Source organism: Hesperophylax consimilis, chromosome 30, assembly GCF_061612785.1.
Source record: "Hesperophylax consimilis isolate HC1 chromosome 30, BYU_Hcon_1.0, whole genome shotgun sequence".
Classification (NCBI taxonomy): domain Eukaryota; kingdom Metazoa; phylum Arthropoda; class Insecta; order Trichoptera; family Limnephilidae; genus Hesperophylax; species Hesperophylax consimilis.
In genome coordinates, this window is record NC_142865.1 from 2,766,453 (window position 1) to 2,782,238 (window position 15,786).

The 15,786-nt window shown below is 34.7% G+C and overlaps 1 protein-coding gene across 2 annotated transcripts; it reads left to right on the forward strand.

The window, feature by feature from the left end:
* Positions 1 to 152: 152 nt before the first annotated feature.
* Positions 153 to 7,790, forward strand: LOC149409517 (uncharacterized). Of its 2 annotated transcripts, none has more exons than XM_089649679.1 (2): positions 153 to 256; positions 6,810 to 7,790. In XM_089649679.1, exon 2 carries the CDS (start codon positions 6,818 to 6,820, stop codon positions 7,760 to 7,762), a length of 945 nt encoding a protein of 314 aa, XP_089505805.1. In that variant the 5' UTR covers positions 153 to 256; positions 6,810 to 6,817; the 3' UTR covers positions 7,763 to 7,790. The 2 variants fall into 2 exon arrangements, with proteins under 2 accessions (XP_089505805.1, XP_089505804.1); XM_089649678.1 differs by lacking the exon at positions 153 to 256 and adding an exon at positions 4,477 to 4,551.
* The last annotated feature ends 7,996 nt before the right edge of the window (positions 7,791 to 15,786 follow it).

Here is a 15,786-nt window from a genome sequence, read left to right on the forward strand (position 1 = left end):
TGAAGCTAGTACTTCTAAGCAGTATGGTTGTTCAGAAAGCGATGTAACGTCAAATAGAGATGTTATGTCAAATAGAGATGTGTTGTCAACTGGCGATCATTTGTCAACTGGCGACGATTTGTCAAAGTTTAGTTCGGACGTGGTGTCACGCGATTGTTCTTTTGCTTGCGGCAACACTGACAATAACGACGGATCGTTATATCAAACGCTGGAGACTAGCGACACGAGTAGCGATGTCGAAACACAGTACGAGAAGGTAGCGTAGAATTTGGCTTTTTTATGTTTTACTTTTTTAGAATGTTTTGTATATTTATTTTGTCTTAAACGTTTCTTTAGTTGTTTTTTCTGCCTGGGGTCCTAGCACGATCGATCGACAAAACCCTATATCAATAAGATATTGTATAAATCCATCATCTATGATTTAACTATATAGTTTGGTTTAAATTAGATGGTATTAGGTGGTGGGTTCGAGCACAGTCAGAAATTTGTACAAAATATTTCGACAGTCGGCAGATAAAGGCCGCCTGACTAAGTGCGGCTTCTTGGCTACTGTCAATGTACACAACTTTTTCAATAGTGTTGTTCTATATGCAAAATTATTGGCTTAATGAATGGAGGCAAACTAACGAAGCTTCTAGAATTGAAAGACGTCGTATACACAGTCAATTGAATCCGTTTAAGCTTAGGGAAACAGAATTCAGAAAGCAGTTCAGAATATCAGGAGTTATGGCCAAAGCCCTCCTCAACTAATTAACTTCCTTCTTGGTGTCAAAAAGTACATACACATGCAGACTGCCAATGAAAATTAAAGTGACTATATTTCAAATCGACATTGTTAATTTATTTGCATTTACGTAGGTAGCCATTTTACATTCAGGAATTTCGATCCAATACCGACCGGTATTTTTTTTATTTTTTTTTTTTTTTTTTAATTTTAATTTTTTTTTTTTTTATTTATTTTTTTTTTTATTGTACAACAGAACATTCGTTCCAGTTACAGTACAATTTTACAAACAGTATAATTTTACATCATATCAGCATTTGGGAAAGTGACTCTTCAATAATTGTTTTAGGTCGTTTAAAGAACAGTCATTTACATCCAAATTCTTTGCTAGTTCGTTCAACAGCACCACTCCCCTCGTCATGCTATGCTTTGCCAGGACGTCGGTTTTGCCTTTTGGTACTCTAAATAAGTCATGGTATCGACTTCGGCTGTAGTGGTCTGGTACATATAAATCATAGCATCCCAAGAGGAATGGGCTATCAATAAAATTGTTCCAAATTTTGAAAGATATAGTGGCTAGGCTTGCTTTCCGCCTAGTTTCCAGACTCACAGAATTGGTTTCCTCAAGTAAGTCGATATGGTGCATGAACCTGGGATAGGTTCCATGCGTCCGCATATAGACATACCTGAGGAATTTCTTCTGGATTTGCTCTATCATTTCAATGTACTTCTGGTGGTACGGTGCCCAAACATCGCTCGCATACTCCAGCTTGCTTCTCAGTATGCCATCGAACAATGCTAACATAGCATCTTGGTTATTGAACTGCTTGCATGTCCTAATGACGAATCCAAGAAGTTTGTAGCAAGACTGAGTGAGCTGCGATATATGGCCAGAGAATTTCAGTTCGGGATCAAAGACGACACCGAGATCCTTTACGGAATTTACACGTGATAGTGTTTCGCCCTTTATCTTATAATCGTAAAGTATAGTGTTTGAAGAGCGAGTGTAAGACATAGTGACACATTTTTTTGTATTGAAATCTAATTTGTTTATCAACGACCATTCAGATAGTGCATCCAGATCAGCTTGCATTTTAAGACAGTCTTGTTGGGAGCTTATTTCCATTAGAATTTTAAGGTCATCTGCAAACAGTAGACATTTACTATTCTTAACATAGTTTTGGATGTCATTTATTAGTATTAGAAACAACAGCGGTCCGAGGTTAGACCCTTGAGGAATTCCAGATTTCGCTGAGAATTTTTTTGAATTATGCCCATTTACCGAAACAAATTGTTTTCTGGATTTTAAATATGATGAGAAAAAGTTTAGTGTTGGTAGGTCGAAGCCTAGTTCAAACATTTTCCTCAGTAAGATATCATGGTTAACACGGTCAAATGCTTTGGCAAAGTCGGTGTAAACTACATCTGTTTGGTGCCTTGAGTCTAAACCGGTGGCTACCAATCTCGAGAAAGTAAGCAGATTTGTGACTGTTGATTTATTTGGAAGGAAACCGTGTTGATTTTCTCCAATGAATGGTATAATCTGGAGACTTAATTTGTCACAAATCATTTTTTCAAATAGTTTTGGTAGCACTGATAATACGGCTACCGGTCTGTAGTTTTTGACGTCTGTCTTGTCACCAGCCTTGAAAATGGGACTGACTCGGGTCAGTTTCCATATCTGGGGGAAAGTAGAAGTCAAAATACTGGTATTAAATATATGACAAAGAGCTTCACTTATCATTGGCGCTATGCTAATTATAGTACTGGAAGGGATTCCATCCGGCCCTGTAGCCTTGTCAGTCTTCAGTTTACGGATATAAGCTTCTACCTCTGTCGGGCTCGTTAATCTTAGGGAAATGTTACCTACGTTCCATGGGACCTCTGTTCGCGTAAAATCTGTACTAAGATTAGGGGTTTCACTATCATACACAGATTGAAAGTAGTCTGCAAATTTCTGACAGATAGATTCTGAGTCCGTTATAAATTTGTCTCCACTATTCAGGCCGTTATGTGACCTGGAGTTAGCTTTCTGTGATTTTATAAAATCCCAGAAGCATTTGACACTGTCTTTAATCCCGTCCTGAATTCTGTTTAAATATTGTCGTTTAGTTATGACAATATCTTTTTTGAGCTCGGATCGCATCGCAGAAAACAATAAGTAGTCTGATTGCTTTTTGTGTACTCTATATTTTCTGCGATGCGCTTCCTTGATTTTTATTTTGTCAATAATTGATTTTGTGAACCATACCGGGTAGGTTGCACTCACATTTATTGACTTCTTAATTGGAACACATAAATCAAAAACACTTGTTAAAACATTATAAAAATACTCTACCGCAACATCAACAGAATGTATACTTTTAAGAAATTTCCAGTCAAAATGTGACAGAATGTTTTGACACAGTTCTATATTAGCACATTTAAAGTTATATTGCGAGTAGCAGTTGATATTGTGTGTAGACGAGGCGGGGCGGGCGCGGGCGCGGTGATGTTTGTGGCCGTTGCTATGTGATGGTGCGGCTCGCGTTAGACGCGCCGCGACGGCCAGTTGCAGTATTGCCATTGTGGGGTGATTTATTTGTATTTCATTGTCAATATCGGCTTGGCTATCGATATATATGCCCTAACAAGCGAAACCATCAATATAAAGCCATCGTCAGTTCAACCCATCGTTCCGATATTGTTAAGTTATCGATCATGCTAGACCCCTGATTTAGTAATTTCTGTTTTACAATGTTCTGTAATATTTTGTTACTTTGTACCTCTTTTGTACAATATTTTGTTTTATACGTTTCTTTAGTTGTTTTGTCTGCCTGATCTGTTACTTTCTAAACATTGGCTTTCTTATGTTTTGAATTGTCTAATCTTATGTGTTGTACATTATCCCCCTTACTAATAAACATGTTTTAAATTTTACGAAACTGATAAACAATCATTTGCCATACATTAATGGTTGTTTATCAGCTGTGTAAAATTTTAAACACTTTTATTAGTGTGGCCCTATGTGTTTATTTTGTCCTTTGGTTTGCTTGAACTAGTTCTTACTGAAACTGTATATAATTATATATTTAGTCATAATATTATAACACTGGTCACAAGTTATCCTAAACCCATTTGAACCTTTCCCCTTGAATGTGTCGATGGCAGTGCATCTGAGAATCCTCACGAAATACATAATATGTTATTATAAGCAATAATTAGTCGCTTGATTCAAAATATTTCACCAACAAATGTAGATATAATATGTCTCGACGCCATCTAGTGGTAAAAATTTAGCACTAACAAAGCCTTACATACAAAATTAAAGTTGGTTATTTACAGGTGAAAAAATATAATAAGCAGTAATTGTTGATTGAAGTACATACTAGTACATATTGAATTATTTGGCGGGTTGGAAATAAGCCGACATAGCTCAGTGATTCAGAGCACCTGACCGGACATCAGAAGGCGCAGATTTCATTGCTTATGACATATGGTTATATAAATATATCATACAAGTGATCACTCAAAACGTTTTTGCAAACTTGGCATATTTTGCCAAAGATCGCTCCAGTGGTTGAGTCTATTATGTAAATCCCATATTACCAAGTCTTTGTAAAATACTACATACTATGTACCAAACTCAACTATATACGCTTCTACTTGTATTTGTGTATATTTACCATATTGTGTTTATCTGTTGTGATCAATGTTGTTTGTTTGTTTGTTGTGACAACGCATGAACCGTGACCGTTGTGTTTCCAGAGACGAAATGGCCTCTCTCCAAAATAAACTAGAGCTGTTGTCCGAGAGAGTTTCTGCAGGCTCGGCTCTGTATAACCCAGGTACCGTGAGCCCAGTGGATTTGCACCACTTCAACACACAGCACAGTGCAGATGTTGCCAATAAGCATAGCACCTTATTTCTGTTCCTATCATTTAAAAAGTCATAGTTTCTGCCGGTACGGGTTTTGTATAACCCAGGTATTGTGAGCCCAGTGAACTTATACCACTTCAAAATAGCTACATCAGATGTTGCCAACAGGCATAGCACCTCATTCTGTTTCTATAATTTATCAGTCAGTTTATGCCGGCTCGGGTCTGTACAACCCAGGTACCGTAAGCCCAGTGAACTTCTTCAACACACAGCATAATGCATATATAGTCATTAGGCATAGCACTTCATTTCTGTTCCTATAATTTATAGTCATGAGTTTATGCTGACTCGGGTCTGTATATAACCTAGGTACCGTGAGCCCAGTGAACTTATATCACCACTTCAACATATCTTCACACAGCACAGTAAAGATGTCGCCAGTAAACATAGTACTTCATTTTTGTTACTATAATCCTTAAAGTCTCGAGTTCATGCCGGCTCGTGTCTATATAACATAGGTACCGTGGGCTCAGTGAATTTATACCACTTCAACATAGCTTTACACAGCACAGTACAGATGTCGCCAATAAACATAGGACCTCATTTTTGTTACTATAACCTATAAAGTCTCGAGTTTATGCCGGCTCGGGTCTGTATAACCAAGTACCGTGAGCCCAGTGGACTTGCACCACTTTAACACAGCAACACAAAGCGCAGTGCAGATTTTTTCCGATAGACCTTATTTTTGTTCCTACAATTTATCGTCTTTAATATTTTATGATTGAAGTTTCTCATAGTTTTCGGAGAAATTATTTTTGTGAATACCGCACCAAAGTCCACATAACTGTTCCCTACTGCCCGGAACCAGTGGGATGGCATCCTAATTGGGATATGTGATGCTGAAGGGAGTGAGAAAGGGAAAGGGATGGGGGAAATGAATGTTGGGAAGTACCTGGCTATTCATAACTAGTCACCAAACACGGCTAAAGCCATGTCAAGCACTGTTTCAATTCTGAATGGTGGTCTTGCACCAGGGCAATACTGAGAGTATCCAAATACCACTCTGGAAAGTGTAGCAAATACACCCACTGTATATATTTTTTAATATGATTTAGAATGAACATTGAGGTTTTTGCTTATGTAGTTTTGGTGTAGAGGTTATAAGATGTGCAAAATGTTTTGACAATTCTTTTACATAATTTATGTGTAGAACGTAAAATCAGTGGGAGTTATGGTAAAATAGGTCATTTGAAAATCTATAACTTTACAGCAATAAATTTTAAAGTTCTTTTGCAGTTTTCACTTAAATAATGTTTTTTTAAAACTATTTTTATATTTTTGTAAATCACAATTCAAATTCTCTATTTACAGATGACCTACTTTACCGTAGGTCATGCAGAAATGTTTCATTGGGCATAAAATTCTGTAGCATTGACTAACAAACCCAATTGAACTAAACCTTTTCTTTTGCTGGCATTAAGTAATTCAACAGAAACTGCAGTAAAAATAGAGGTTATTTTTTCAATATTGCGGAAAGTTTATATATATGTATTACACTAGTATTTGTCTACAGTTTGATGTAATGACGCGTTTCCACTCATCTATTATAATATGATCTATTTCATAGATTCTATGAAACAGATCAGTGAGAACAGGCTTTCTATAGAAACCCAATATTGAATTTACTTTCGCTCTATTCTCTTTAGAATTGACTGTAGATCAAGATTGAACGAAATAGAATAGAGCAAGTGAACGTACAACAAATCCTTTCCATTTTGAAACGGTTCGTTCTATGAAATAGATCATAGAATAGATCGCATGGGATCCAAGCATAAATGATGTGATACAAGAAATTAGTCCTTGTCGATTATTGTCTATGGGGCCGTTCAAGTATTACGTAAGCAGATTTATTACAATTATTTACCCCCTCTTCCCCCTTGTCACCAAAAGTAGGCAAAGCCCCCCCCCCCCCTCCCATGCCTCCGTAAAAATTGGTACCTATATGCATTTTTCTGTTAATGTATTCTGTTTTTTAAGCGAGTACCTAAACGTATTAATTATTTGTGGGAATCCCCGAATTTGTATTCGGTTTTCAAACATAGACAATGTGTGGGTTGCCCCCCCCCCCCCCATGTCATCAAAAATAAGCAAAGCAAAGACCCCCCTGCCCCCCTATAGTGCTTACATAATACTTGAACGGCCCCTATGCTCACGTGTTCTCTTGCAGCACCTGCCATGCAGCCCGCTATCAAGACCACAGACAACAAGCGCGCTACTGAGCCCCCTCTCTCCCGCCAAAACTCTAGGGGACTTGTCTATGACAACCAGCACGCCACTGAAGCAAGATCCAACGGAGCGGCCCCGTCCAACAGAAACCCTCGCATTGAGCCCGATCAGAGAAAAACCAGCAGACAACCTAGTCGAACCAATGTCGTAGACAATTCAGACAAACGAAACGAGGAAGTAGACGAACGGGAGAGGTTCGAGAAGAATTTCAAAGAATCCGGACCGGATAAATCAAATCCTAACAACTCTCCTCTAGGTAATAAGAAAAACTATGATGTAAGCAAAGTTAGGTTAGAAAATAATGGTAGCGAGCACAATTTAGAAGATAATGCGCAAGATGAACAGTTTGAAGCGCAATACGGCAATGAAAAAATGGAATATGATACAAATCAAACTTACAATGATCCGAATCAACAATATAATGATCCCAATCAAGCTTACGTGGAACCTAGTCAAGAATACGTTGAGCCGAATCAAGAATATGTAGATCCTAATCAGCAATATGTTGATCCAAATCAGGAATACATCGATCCAAATCAGGAATATGTAGATCCAAACCAAGCATATGTTGAACCGGTCGATCCAAACCAGCAATATATTGATCCGAATCAAGAATACATCGATCCGAATCAAGCATATACCGAATCGGTTGATCCAAATCAAGCTTATGCAGAACCAGTCGATCCGAACCAGCAATATGCAGATCCAAACCAGGAATATGCAGACCCGAATCAACAGTACGCCGAACAGAATCAGGAATATGCAGACCCGAACCAACCGTATGCAGAACAGGAGTATGCAGACCCGAATCAGCAATATGCAGAACCGAATCAACAATATTCCACAGACCCAAGCCAAGAAATAACAGACACAAATATTCCTGACACACAATAATACAAATAAATAAAGAAAAATATAATATAATGACTAAAGTTCAATACACAGTTTAAATGAATTTTGGCAAAAAAGAAAGAATTTTAATAATGCGTAACATTATTTTATGTTAAAATTGTACTAGCCAACATAATAAAGTATTTTTAATGCCTTTGATATAAATTATATATACATATTTGTTTGCAGTCCATTATACAAAAAATTAATGAGAGTTTTTTGTGTAGAAGTTGGAATAATAAATTCTGAATTATTATTTGATTATTATTGCTTGTTATGTAAGTTTAAATGTTTTATTTTTTGTTTAGTTTATTTGAATTATTAAATTAAATAAAAAAAATAATATATTATTAGGAATGATTGTTTTAATAATAAATGTCTTACTAACAAACTAATTATCACGCCATTTCACCGCAGGGGTAGGCAGAAAGGACGGACCGCCAAGCAACTCGGTCTTGGCACACACTCCTTGCCTCATTCACATTCATACATCGTCTCATACATTTCCTCTTCATTATTCTACTCCTTGTTAAAATAAATAACATTTAATTGTGCTATTTACGAGATAGTTTTTAGATTTTCGGGAGCGAGCAGATAGGAAATATTAAACATATTAACATTTATCTCGGTTTCTCTCTCGTGTCTAATTGCCGGCAGCCTCTCGCTTGTAAACTCTCAGGGTAAGGAATCAGAAATCATCTAAATTGAAAACACTATTACAGATATTACTGATATACCAGTTATTGATGAAGATAGAGATATGCGTATTATTACGGAATAATCTTAAACCTATGGCATGGAACAGTTCTAGGCTGGAAGTTACGGGCTGTGTGTGATTATTTTAAACGTACCATTTACGGAAAGCGCTTACGGTATGGAATCGAGGGGACGCTCTGGTTACTGTTCAGGTCTTGACGTGATATTTTCGTTAGGTATTCATAACGTGGTTCTATCTCTCCAGAGGTAGAGTAAATCTGCAATAACTCTACATTCGACCTCGCCGCTTATGTGTGATTGATCACTCACCGAAAGACAGCGGCTTGTCTCGAGTCTGCACGCTCCCGTCTCTCGGGCTCTCAGATCTGAAGGTCTAGCGTCTTCCCGCATCCCCTCCTATTTCTTCTCCTGACTCTGGCTTTCTCATTCCTTTTATGGGCATGATTTTTGAGTGAGCGCTCATCTCCTTTATGCATGTTCTACACTTTATTGTCGCGTGTCCTCTATGATTTGTGGTAGTTGGAATGCTTGATTAACGGAGGATATGGGCAACTCCTAACATCCTCTTCATTATTCTTACTCTTGACATGGCCCGACTCAAGTATCTGATTCACTTGATCGTGCCATGTCTTCCTCGGGCGTCCCCCACTTAGTACTGCTACCACTTAGATTTGGATCATATATTCTCCTTACACATATTTCTTCGATCATTCTTTCTACATGCCCAAATCATCTCAGCATCCCTTTCTTAATCTTACTTAATACGCGTACATCAGCCTTGCATTCTTTGCGGATCTCCACATTTCTCACAAGATCATACATAGTTTTACCACACGTAGACCTCAGGGATCTCATTTCTACAACATTCAGTCTACTTTCATCCTTTCTCTGCCAGATCCATGCCTCATTTCCATTCATCGGGGTAGGTACCAGCACTCCATTGTGAACTGCTAGCTTCGCTTCTTTGGACAATATTTTGCTAGCGCCAACTGCGTTCAGTCTTCCATTAATGGAGTTACCTGCATTTACTCTTCTTTCAATATCTTTGTCAGCCTTCCCATCTCTCGTAAACATACTTCCTAAATACACAAAACTAATCCACCTGCTCCAAGTTTTCAACATTCACAACTATATTGCACCATGTCACCAATTTATATTATAAGACCTTCTGACTTCTAAGAGAGGTCAATGCAATTAATTATTTGCTCGAGGAAGAATTTTATTATTTGAAATTGTATAATCAATTTTTATATTTATTTAAATTATTGTAACGGCCGTTGTTCCCAACATTTCGAATGATCAATCTCAGGGTCCGATCAGCCAAGTGATTTATTCAGTAACGTTCGATTCGCCTGTTTCCAAACATCTTTACTGTTGATTACCTTAAGTGGCCATGCCCACTTTCATAGACAATAAAATGACATCAAAGTTACAACTTTCAATGCTAAATTAACATTGACGAATTCATTATTGTGTTTATTATTAATGCATATATTTTTTAAGTACTGTAATACGTAAACCGATATTTAATATTTAAGCGTATGAAATATGTTAAAAATAAAGTATTAGCTTGACTTTAATGCCACCGTGCCTTGGCCTCGCAAATATGTTTCACTCTGTTGACACTTTTTATAAGTAGTCATTCACTGAGGCAAGCTTAATCCAGTAGTTTGGCTTCCTTAAATTGGTTGATCACTCAGTTGTCACTTTCCGTTGGAAAGAACATAGTTGTGCGTTTGAGCAGTGTTGAGCAAAAATTTCGGCTCAGCAGTTGATCAGTAGGATTGGGAAGAACGGCCGTAAGACAGGTTTATCATCCTCAGTAAAAGATTTCTGTTGGGAAGATAGGTATACAACAAAGGGTTTTATGCATGGTTTTAGGTCATTTAGAGTTATTAAATTATCTACTGTTTTAGAAATTTCATTCAATAGAACCATTCCTCTTGTCATGCTAGAACATCTGTTCAGCCGTTTGGTATCTTGAACACATCATGGTGACAACTACGGAGGACAATTTCACTTACAAATTAGTTTACTTTCGAGTGCACAGAAACACCCTCAACACGCTTGTATCTGTTCATCTTTCTGCATGAAAATCCCAACTACACGGAGCCAGTGGGACTATGGCATCCTATCTTGGAGAATTTTGTGAGTCTGGAGAAGTGGGAGAGGTAAAGAGGAAGGTTGGGATTAAATAGGGCCAGTTGTTACTGAAATTCAAATGTAACATTGTCATCAAATGTCCATTCAGCGCAATTTTTTTTTATTTTTGACAATTGAAAGGTCTCAGTTTTAACGCCGATTCTAGGTGCGTTTCAGCTTTCTATCAATTTGGAATAAGCTGACAAAAAAAAGCTTAACAACATGATAGCTATCCTCTTTTACTAATCACATTTTGTTCAAAAGTTGAAACGGACTTAGAATTTGCATTTAACGGGGACCTAACTGTCAAAAAAACAAAAACTGAGTGGCCATCATAAATAAACCACTCACTATTTTGTATGAAACAAATTGGTCCTAAAAAACCATAGATATGCCAATATATAGACAGTAAAATTCCCATTCGGAGCCTACTTATTATACTTATACACCAATGAAAAACTCTGAAAGTTTATTCCATAGACTTTCAGAGTTTTTCATTGGTGGATTAGTTAGGCAATCATATGATGTCACAATATTTCGGTTCCAATTTTCGATCGGAGTTATACCACCCCCCTGGTGGCCATTTGATGACAATACATTTGAATTTCTTTTAAACAACCCGTCCTTAATTATACATGGACTATTTCAGTCTGAACAAATAAATGAAATAATAAAACAGTCACAATTAAGGAAATATAATTCTAAAATATTATGGAAAAATACAAAATTAAATGTAATACTGTAAAATATTGACAGTTTTGTCATAAAATAAAAAAGACTATAAATAATTATCATTATTTCAAAAATCATTTAAAACATTTATCGTCTATCCAGTGTAAAAGTGTCCTAAATTACAAACAGTAAGTAATTGTCCAAGATATCGTTTTTTCAGATTACATTCACCTAAAAGTGTGACTAGAAGTTACAAGTAATTAAATTTTTTATGGCCGAATATATTTTTTATTGCCATCAGTATTTTTTTTTAAAGTGGAATTTAGGACTGCTAACTGGCTTAGACTGATCACAGAAACCCGTCATTCTTTAGTGTAATACAATACTTACTGACATTGTGTCGTTTGGGATTATTTTACATGCGCAATTTCAACAATAATAAAATACAATAATTGAGAGAGAACTGAAGACAATGATTTTGAATGTAAAACTGTACCAAATATCTACACGACGACTGTGGTTTGGTAAAACCCTTCAAGCCACAAAATGAAAATTTTACAGGATACGATAAAAACGAATATTTAAAAAATTCGTAAAACTAGTTAAAATCTTTAAGTTTAAATAAAAGTTGTTATTTTTTTTCAAAATTTACAAGAAAACGCAGAAATGTAACATTTCCAAAAAATGTGGCTTGAAGGGTTTTATCAAAACGCAGTCAATACATAGTTTTACACTAAAATGTGGCTTGGAGGGTTTTATCAAAACGCAGTCGATACATAGTTTTACACTAAAATGTGGCTTGAATGATCTTATCAAAACGCAGTTGATACATAGCTTTACACTAAAATGTGGCTTGAATGATCTTATCAAAACGCAGTCGATACATAGCTTTACACTAAAATGTGGCTTGAATGATCTTATCAAAACGCAGTCGATACATAGCTTTACACTAAAATGGGGCTTGAATGATCTTATCAAAACGCAGTCGATACATGGCTTTACACAAAAAAACAAGGTAGAAATATAATATTTATGGGAATGTAAAACTGTGCTACATGCTTAGTACAGTAATTTACATTACCAATTTATCCCGAAAAAATACATTTTAAAAATATTTCTAATATTGGGACTAGTATCCTGCTAAACGCGAATATGAAAACATAAAATGTAGTTTAGGACAGTTTTACATTAGATAGACAAAATGAATGAGTACCATTTTTTTATGGTCTCAAAAATAATTATATGAACTAAAATATGATAGTACAATCTTTCATTATAGTAACGTTGGTCCCGTTACAGAGTTAAAACTCTATCATTAAAAAAATATTTTTTATTAACAACAGATCTATCAACCCTTGTATTTAAAACAAAGTATATATTTGTTTTATTAAATTTAATTATAGCACGTTAAATGTGCCTATTACAAAAATAAAAAAATTTAAATACAAAAAATTATGTTATATTAGAAAACAATTATAAATATATTTAATTTAATTTATTATTAATTATCAGTCATTTGGGGCTCAAACCAGTTTCTGAAAATCAATGAATTAATCAAATTTAATTTTACTGATAAATATTTATTTTATTAGAAATTTCTGTAAAAGAAAATGTGAAATTTATTCCGAAAATATATTTATAAAAAAAAACAATTGTTTACAATCAATTCAATTTTCGAAGGAATGATTTATGAAAATTACGTTACATTAAAAAAATTTTAACTCCAATAAAAGTATGTCATTAAAAAGAATACAAATAAAAAAATTATCTTTAAAAAATACAATATTATTTAATACAGTAAAGTCTATCTTTTAATACATTTCAATAAAGTTTAAATAAGGAACGATTTTCCAACACACCTCAGTGTTTTTATAAAATAATTATATTAAAAATAAAAACATTTTTTTAAATATTATGGCAACACATATAAAAATTTATAATTAAAAATATTAAAATCTCACTGAGTAAGTAATAAAAAAATAAACATTAGCAGATCTATGTACCATTATATATTTGAATGCTGATTAAATAACCAACTTTAAATTGTACCGAAATCTGCGGAGAATCAGCAGTTAATGGAAACGTGAGGCACAGAGGTAAAACATGTCATCTTTGGGAATGCTGTGTAATCTCACACTTTGCCACTAACTACACAACTGTTCTGATGATGGACAGTATAACGTTGTCCGAAACGTTGGCTAAAAGCGCAAAACAGCATAATAACCTAAAAAATTATCACAATAATTGATAGAACGAGGTTCAACACTAGAGGTAGAACAAGATTGGAATATTTTGTAGACTAAGGACTGGTTTTTTCGCAAAATTCGAACAATTCATCAAATCTCAACATTCATTTTCAAGTTCTGTGAAAGATAAACTAGCCTATAATGATATAATAACAGAACTTGAATAGGACTTTTACAGAACCTGAAAATGAACGTTGAAATTTGATGAATTGTTCAAATTCTCCGAAACAAACCGTCCTAAGAATATTTATTAATTATTATTAATTAAGAATTATTTGAATATTTTGTAGGACAAGATTAGAATATTTTGTAGCACAAGATTTTAATATTTGTGGTACAAGATTTAAACATTTTGTAGACCCAATATTCTTAGAATTGGTTAAGAAAGATTTTTATTTTAGTTTAAATAAAGATGTTATTAATTTGATATTTGTACATTTTGAAGGCACTTCGCTTTTAAATCACATCCTTTACAAACAATTTAAAAAAAAATACTTAATAAGTTATCTATTATCACAACAATTTGGTAAAAAATACTGTTTATATAAATAATAATTACAAGTTAACAAAATTATGGAATGTCTAGTTTGAACACTAATTTAAGTTGCAATAAAGATAATATGAAAGCACAATATTGTCCTACCACCAAGAACTCCATTGTAATCTCTCTTTCCAGTACACATCTGTGACCACTAGCGCAAGAGTGATACAAATTTGCAAAATGGCAAGAAATGTCATTGAAAATTTTAAATTTATAAAATACTGGTATGGTAATTAGTATACATACAAATTATGCTATCAATCTTTTGTAAAATTTCCATTATTTGATTTAAAGTTAAAGTTTCATGTTATTTTGTAAACTTATTAACTTTTCTCATAATGTGAGAGTTATACCACTTATGCGCAGTTGAGATTTTGTAAACTCATCGGCTATGCCAATTTCCCGCTAACGGCCGGGCATGGTAGTCGCCACTCGACATTAAACATGGCGTCATTTGCGTCAGACATTTTCAGTCACTAAGAATTACACCAAAGGATTACAGGATATAAAATGACACCTACAGCTACTGTTTAGTTGTTAGTCAGGTTATGAAAGCGTTCTGATTTCAACGTTTCAACGAGAATTCAACATGATTGGGTATCGGATTCTTGCGAATTCCTTATATAATATGTAGTATCTGTTCTGCAAATAATTGTCAGGTAATCTTTTAATAATGGTGAGATCATTGAAAAAATAAACACATTTTAATTCATATTTTTATACAATAATGAAAATGCTAACTGTGTTAAAATTTATCTGCTGACATTTTGCAATTTGATTTAAAAACATTAAATTAGTCTCATAATTAATTCTGTCTGAATTTTAAATGCTTTCTGACATAAACAAACATTTTTATAGCCGACCAGAACAACTTAAATCTGGACACCATTTTCATGGTGGTTCACCATCTAATTAACAATATTATGGGAACATTTAGGGGCAACCAGATAAAATAGAAAAATGACAAAACAGAACATAGTAAAAAAATATAATGGTAAGTTAAGTTAGGTATATTTTTGTGGTAACCAGACAAAACAGAACGGTGATAAAACAGAATGTTAGGTTAGATTAGTTTTTATTTATTTTTCGGAATAACTTTATTGAGTAAAACCTCAAATTGTAATATTTAAATATTGAAGACAATATTAGTGATTTTTAAACGAAAATCTGAAACAGAAAAATCAGAAAAGGAAACGGTCACATCTGGGACTCGAACCCAGGACCCTTGTCTTTCCGGGACAATGCTCTACCAACTGCGCTAATGGGACCCTATCCTCCTCAGTCATTTTTAACTGTATCATACTTCGAATAAGAACTACCAACATTGTCTTCATTTTTTCATTTTTGTGCGGTGCGGTGAAAAAAAATGTGCGGTGAAAAAATGAAGACAACGTTGGTAGTTCTTATTCGAAGTATGATACAGTTAAAAGTGACCGGTGAGGATAGGGTCCCATTAGCGCAGTTGGTAGAGCATTGTCCCGGAAAGACAAGGGTCCTGGGTTCGAGTCCCAGATTTGACCGTTTCCTTTTCTGATTTTTCTGTTTCAGATTTTCGTTTAAAAATCACTAATATTGTCTTCAATATTTAGATTAGTTTTATTCCTTTTTATTTGTCACTTTTCATCAACGTTCTGCTTTGAAATGGAACTTAATTAAGATTACCAACATTTTGTAAACAGGACAATTTTGGTCACCAGGGCTTGCAGTTA